We start from the raw sequence: 6927 nt of genomic DNA, 5'->3' as shown, positions 1-6927 counted from the left end.
TTTACTTTATTTTTTTATTTTTTTTACCATTTACTTTATTGTTTTGGGTTTGGGTTTATACACCCTTTTTGTGTTTCCTATCTAGAGAATATCCTTTAGCATTTGTTGGAGAGCTGGTTTGATGGTGCTGAATTCTCTCAGCTTTTGCTTGTCTGTAAAGCTTTTGATTTCTCCTTCATATTTGAATGAGATCCTTGCTGGGTACAGTAATCTGGGCTGTAGGTTATTTTCTTTCATCACTTTAAGTATGTCTTGCCATTCCCTCCTGGCCTGAAGAGTTTCTATTGAAAGATCAGCTGTTATCCTTATGGGATTCCCCTTGTGTGTTATTTGTTGTTTTTTCCTTGCTGCTTTTAATATTTGTTCTTTGTATTTGACCTTTGTTAATTTGATTAATATGTGTCTTGGGGTGTTTCTCCTTGGGTTTATCCTATTTGGAACTCTCCGTGTTTCTTGGACTTGGGTGATTATTTCCTTCCCCATTTTAGGGAAGTTTTCAACTATTATCTCCTCAAGGATTTTCTCATGGTCTTTCTTTTTGTCTTCTTCTTCTGGAACTCCTATAATTTGAATGTTGGAGCGTTTCATATTGTCCTGGAGGTCTCTGAGATTGTTCTCATTTCTTTTAATTCATTTTTCTTTTTTCCTCTCTGATTCATTTATGTCTACCATTCTATCTTCTATTTCACTAATCCTATCTTCTGCCTCCGCTATTCTACTATTTGTTGCCTCCAGAATGTTTCTGATCTCATTTATTGCATTATTCATTATATATTGACTATTTTTTATTTCTTCTAGGCTAATTAGTTCTTAAGATTTGTTGCTGCTTAGTCTCTAAGTCTTGTCCAACTTTTGCAATGGACGGTAGCCTGCCAGGCTCCTGTGTCCATGGGATTTCCCAGGCAAGAATACTGGAATGGTTTGCCATTTCTTCCTCCAGCGGATCTTCCCAACCCAGGAAGGGATTGAATTTGCATCTCCTGCACTGGCAGGCATACTCTTTACCAATGAGCCACCAGAGAAGCCTGATTTTTAAGATAAATCATCTTAAATAATTTTGAAGAAAAATAAGGTAATTTATCCTTAATTAATTAAGATAAATAAGTACAAATGCTCCTACAATGCCACAGTGTAAATAGGAGGTTGACCATATGTGAGTTTTCAATGTGGATGCCAGCAGGAAAGGGGCCCCTCAGGACAAGGCCAGGTCAAAGAGCCTATGGGTGCTTTGCGCATGCACCACTTTCCCAGGGGAAAGTCTGACAAGACAAACAAATGGGGAAAAGAAGTTTGAAGTCCAGCTCCTAGTATTTTCTGCTCTTCTTGTCCAGGCGCAGCTGTTCCATGAGACATGAATCTTGAAAATCGTTGAAAACAGCTGCATGCTCACTTGAAAAGGACCACACCAGGCCGGGTGGGGGGGCTCACCTGTCCCCTGCCCTTCCCTGCACCACTGTGGGGGAAGCCCACGGCCATTGCTGACCCTGTGTCTGGCATGGTATGCGCATCTCTCCTTGTGCATCACCCTCAAGTAAGTGTGCTGTTGACTTGGTAGGACCATGATGAGGGAAGCCCATGGCCACTGCTAACCCTGTGCCTGGTGTGGTGTGGGCGTCTCTCTCTGAATCACCCTCCAGTGAGTATGTTGTTTGCTTAGCAGGAGGGTCTCTGAACAGCTCAGGCACTGGACGAGGTCATGACCAGGGAGACTCCCACAGGATAAGAGAGGAACTTTCTGAACCTCCAATCCTTCAGTCACGATGACCGCACGATAATGCATTATTCTCTATCAGCAAACCTGTCAGTTTGGCTTGGCCGCATTTGGAAAACACCTTTTAATCAGCGGAGATTACTTGGAATGAAAGGTTTCGGGGCCCTCCTTAGGCAAACGTTATCTGGCCCTCTGTAGAAAGCAAACAGAGCCTGTGGTATAAGATCGAGGGCCAGGACCCACTCTCATCCTGGATTGCGGGCCCCTCTGGACAGAGCAGGAAGGTCACGGCCGCTATGGAGCCCAAGGTGATCTGCGTGTTGGTGCTGGTCTTCTCACTGGCTCTCAGCAGCCTGGCGCAGGTCGAGACCGGTAAGACAGCCCCTTCCTGCTCCACAATGTGCATGCTGGGCAGAGGCCCACCTCTGGGAGCAGTCAGGGCTTCATAACGTACTTTTGAGCCAAGTGCTATTTTGTGCCAGGAGCTGTTCTAAGCCCTGGAGAGATTTTGGATGGCATAGAGGACAGTGGGAGGGCAGAGGGGTCCATGGAAGTGTTGGGAACTGGGGTAAGAAAGCAATGATGGCTGCATTTAGTTGTTCAGTCGCTAAGTCACACCCAACTTCTTGCGACCCCATGGACGGCAGCACGCCGGGCTCCTCTGTCCTCCACTATCTCCTGTAGTAGTAGTAGTGTTAGTCACTCAGTCTGACTCTTTGTGAGACCATGGACTGTAGTCTGCCAGGCTCCTCTGTCAGTGGGATTCTCCAGGCAGGAATACTGGAGTGGATTGCCATTCCCTTCTCCAGAGGATCTTCCCAACCCAGGGATCGACCCCAGGTCTCCCACATTGAAGGCAGATTCTTGACCATTTGAGTGGCAGGGAAGAACTCTTGAGGTTTGCTCAAATTCATGTCCATTGTGTTGGTGATACTATCTAACCACTGAACTGGCATCACCTGCATTGGTAGGCGAATTCTTTACCACAGAGCCCCCAGGAAAGCCCTGTCTTCAGAACCGCTGCTAGAACGTACTACTGCTTTTTAAGTATCACATTTCAAAGAGCTGTCTTTAATGTTGGGAATAAGAATAGCTCTTCCAGATGTCTGAGCCAAACTCTGCCCCCTTGGGGCTGGACCCACTCGAGGTCCACACAAACGTCCAAGAGCCTATTCTGAGGGTCGCCGTCCCTGGGAACCCCTCCAACAGGTTCTGTGGGCTCCTGGGCCCTCTGCTCTGTGGAACCCAGACCCTGTCCCACTGGTGTGTGTGTCCTGTCTGCCTAGTCCATGGGCATCACCAAGTGAGGGACTTAAGGCGGGAGGTCCCACTGCCTCCTCTGAATGTGTCTGTCTCAAATCCTGTGTCTGCACAATGGAGTCAGTCTTCAGCTTTAGAGGGTTGTTACAAAATTAAGTGGTATTTGGGAAAAGCTACAAAGTGCCATATAAACGTTATTTATTACTGGTAGATATATTTTTAAATGGAGGGGGCAGGAGAAGAATTTTCCAAAGTTTTTGGAATGAGGATTCCCATAGAGGTTTGAAGTGAGGGAAAGAATGGTTCCCATGTGTCTCTGGGCTCCTTCCAAGGACCTCACGACTCAGGAACAGAGGATCAGGCACAGGGGTTCAGGGGAGGGGGCGCCACAGTCTAAGGCAAGGAGGAGGGAGAGAGCTGGACCTGAAAGGAGGTATGACCTGCTGTGGGGATGGAGGAGGTGGTCTGTGCCTGGCCGCCCATACCCACTGGCCCGTCTGCGTCTTCCCTGCCAGCCTAGCACCTAGCTCTGCCCACTGCACAGCCTGGCTCCAGGAGGCTGTGTAGCCCAGCCCTGTTCCCCACCATCCAGGCTGCTGCTGGCTGCCCACTGGCCCTGCCCTAGGGCCCAAGGCTCAGCCTTTCTATGTGGATCTCACAGGTCAGCCATCCTGTGACAACGGAAAACTCCATCCAATTGTAGTGAAGCTGCTGCTGCTAAGTCGCTTCAGTCGTGTCTGACTCTGTGCGACCCCCAGAGACAGCAGCCCACCAGGCTCCCCTGTCCCTGGGATTCTCCAGGCAAGAACACTGGAGTGGGTTGCCATTTCCTTCTCCAATGGATGAAAGTGAAAAGCGAAAGTGAAGTCGCTCAGTTGTGTCCGACTCCTAGAGACCCCATGGACTGCAGCCTTCCAGGCTCCTCCGTCCATGGGCTTTTCCAGGCAAGAGTACTGGAGTGGGGGGCCAGTGTAAGTGTAGCCTTGGATGGAAGTCATTTCTGTCTAGTCCTGTTATGCAACAGAAAATGGTGGGCAAGGTAGACTCCTGTGGACAGAACCCTTGGAAACCTTCAATTTCTATTTAGGATAGCAGCAGGTACAGCGGGGGCGGTGGGGGGGATCCGGTTATCCAGCAATGTAGCCCCTCTCCCTCCTCTAGGGAGAGAAAGGACATGAGAACTGTGGTCCCAGCTCTGCACACACAGCCCGTCTTGACCTTTCCCACCGCCCTGCCCAGTGGAGTGTGTGATAACCACCTTTGTTCTGTGTCAAGACAGACGCCTTGTGTGATGAGCCCTGACTTAGGACATTCAGCTGGACTCCATGGGGGACAAATGCGGCTTCCTGCCCCTCAGTCTAGGAGAGGCCCTGCACCTACCTGTCTTTGACTGGATTGTCTTTCAGAACGAGCGCGATGCCCTAGGTCAAGGCCAGCCCATGACAGCGTCTGCTCTGGATCTTGGTCCTGCCCTCCTCTCTAACTCTCTTTCCTCTTCGGTCAGGGCTCTTTCCCTCCCCGTCTCTTTACCACCCACACTCCTAACGCCTCGTTGCACGTCCCTCTAGCCCCGGGGACAGACTTGTCTGGGAGTGGATGGAGCACCTGCACAGCCAGGCCTCCCTCTGGAACCTGGCTGATGGCCCTCATCCGTGGGCACCCTGAGACCAGGTGCGGAGAAGAGCCCCCCATTCTCCATTCCCATCCCAAGAGAGAGAAGGGGCTTCAGACTCTTCTGCCCTTGCCTCAATCTGTCCACTACCAGATCTGAGCAGTGCTCCTTCTCAGAGCCCCAAGTCCAGACCCCACAGGTCTTGCATCTAGATCACGTGGGCACTTGCTGCCCATCTTCCCTGCATGTTCTATGCCTTGGGTCAATGGCCTCACAAACCTGGCTAGAGTGTCTGAGTGGCTCCCTTTGCTCAAGAGCTGCAATCATCCACTCCTAGCCCTCAGCCTGCCTTCCCCATACCGCCCCACCCGCCTCCCCCTCTTGCCTGGAACACACCTTGCTCTCTCTCTGCGCCACCTTTGAACACTCTGCTCTCTCTCTCCTTGGAATAACCATTGCCTCGTTCTTACCTGGCCAACCTCCTCCAACAGGAAGCCCTCTTCACTTTATTCAGTCTGTAATCAATCATCCCTGCTGGGCTTGCCCTGTGGCTGGCTGTATTATGCTGTTTCGTATGTTTATTTGGCTTCCTTCTCCATCAGACTGTTAGCTTCTCAACAACAGCTTCTCTATTTTCAATTTCCAGGTCCCTGTTACCCAGCACGTGGCCTGGAGTGAACTTGATCTTTGAGGGGATAAAAAGATTCCTGTCTGTGTCCCGTGCTAGCTCCAGTTTCTAGCACCCACAAACAGTGCTCAACAGATATTTACTCATCTAGTGACTAAAGTTTAATAATTGTTCATTGACGTTAATGAGCAAATGGGTAAATTGCCTGGGTGGGTGCAAAGTCTATGAATCTCGGACACCTTGCATTGTTCCTGAGTTTCAGTGTTTCCGCGCCAGTAAGTGAGCTCTGGGTCTCCATGGGCTGCTCGTCTGATGGCTGATTTAACTGGGGAAGGAAGCAACGTGGAGGGTGGGTCATAATAGGGAAGGAGTCAGCCCATGACTTACTTTCACCTCGTGGCCCATATTCTTTCAGAGACGTGTCAGGTGGAACCCCATCAAAGAAAGAATTGCGGTCACCCCGGCATCACGGCTAAGGAGTGCAAAGATAAAGGCTGCTGCTTTGACAGCACTGTCCGCGGAGTCCCATGGTGCTTCCAAACTGCGCCCGTGGAGGAAGGTAGGGCCTTGTCGACACCACAGAGTCTGAATACACGGGACCACGGAACCCTAATTCAAGTTGCCATCTGTGTTTTCACCCAGAGTAATGGCCTCGGGGTGACTAGGAAGATGTAGTTTTGCCTAAATCAGTGTGAATCCAGGGCTGGGGGATGGAAAGAGCTGAAAGACCTGTTTGGTGGGGCACCCTACTCTTCCTGGCTTTTCTTCACATGTCTAATCAGGGATCTGTGAGGAACTGTCCTTGGTAATGCTTCGTGGCTCACCTGGGGTGGGGGCTTGCAAGGGGTGACAATTATGATACAAAGACCATCCTTGTTTTCTAAAGAATTTTCCCAGTGATGTTTTTAAGTAAATTCTCTGTGATTATTTAAAAGTGAAAGAAAATACTTTTTCTTACTAATCTCTTCTCTTGGACACTTCACCCTTGCAGAGTGCGAGTTTTAGATACTTTTCCGGTGGAAATGGCATTGGAGTGAGAAGGACGTCTGCCTGGTGCCAGGGGCTCAGCCCCATCGCTGGCCGGATGTCTTGGGGTCCTATGAACCTGAACTCCCTGCCTGGATTGACTGCTCAGATTCTCTGTATTCCAAATTAGCCTAAAAATTAAAAGAGATGAATGGTCCTCTCTGCTTGCGCTTCTTATAAAAATGTAAACAATTTTCCTTTCTTTGAAAGAGAAATGCGATACTTGTGCCTCTGGGTTCTCGCTGTGGATTACACATTAACTCGGGCTATCTTGGGCCAGAGACCGCGGCTTGTAACATTGTTAGGTTGTCTCGGTGGATGTCAGTCATCAGGGTCCGTGCACCAGGCCATCAGGTTAAAAAGCCTCAGAGAAGCCACGCCCTTGTCAAATCATGGAAACAGGCTCCAATTCAATCACATTCTTTACATATTCATTGTGGTAACAAAAATTGCCTTGCAGTTTCTTCATGTCCCTCACATGGAAACTGACTTAGGAGATAAAACCCACAGCAAAGTGCCTGAACATACTCATAATAAAAACAATTGAGGAGGACGGCATGAGTTGACCCCTTGAGGAAACTCCCCCACCCACCTGGTTCCCCAAACTTGAGCTCCGAGTTGGAAAATAGGACAAAAGGGAAGGGTCGAGAGTCCCCAGTGATCCCTCGTCACCGACACAAGAAAGATGGA

At 49.4% G+C, this 6927-nt stretch overlaps 1 protein-coding gene across 1 annotated transcript; it reads left to right on the top strand.

Moving 5' to 3' along the window:
* The first annotated feature begins 1920 nt into the window (after positions 1 to 1920).
* TFF1 (trefoil factor 1) lies at positions 1921 to 6394 on the top strand. The gene is made up of 3 exons (XM_069581611.1): positions 1921 to 2083; positions 5627 to 5770; positions 6203 to 6394. The coding sequence occupies exons 1-3, from the start codon at positions 2008 to 2010 to the stop codon at positions 6214 to 6216; spliced, it is 234 nt and encodes a 77-aa protein (XP_069437712.1). The 5' UTR covers positions 1921 to 2007; the 3' UTR covers positions 6217 to 6394.
* Positions 6395 to 6927: the final 533 nt, after the last annotated feature.

This window comes from Ovis canadensis, chromosome 1, assembly GCF_042477335.2.
Source record: "Ovis canadensis isolate MfBH-ARS-UI-01 breed Bighorn chromosome 1, ARS-UI_OviCan_v2, whole genome shotgun sequence".
In the NCBI taxonomy this organism is placed as follows: Eukaryota; Metazoa; Chordata; class Mammalia; order Artiodactyla; family Bovidae; genus Ovis; species Ovis canadensis.
This window is presented reverse-complemented; position numbering and strand designations above follow the sequence as displayed.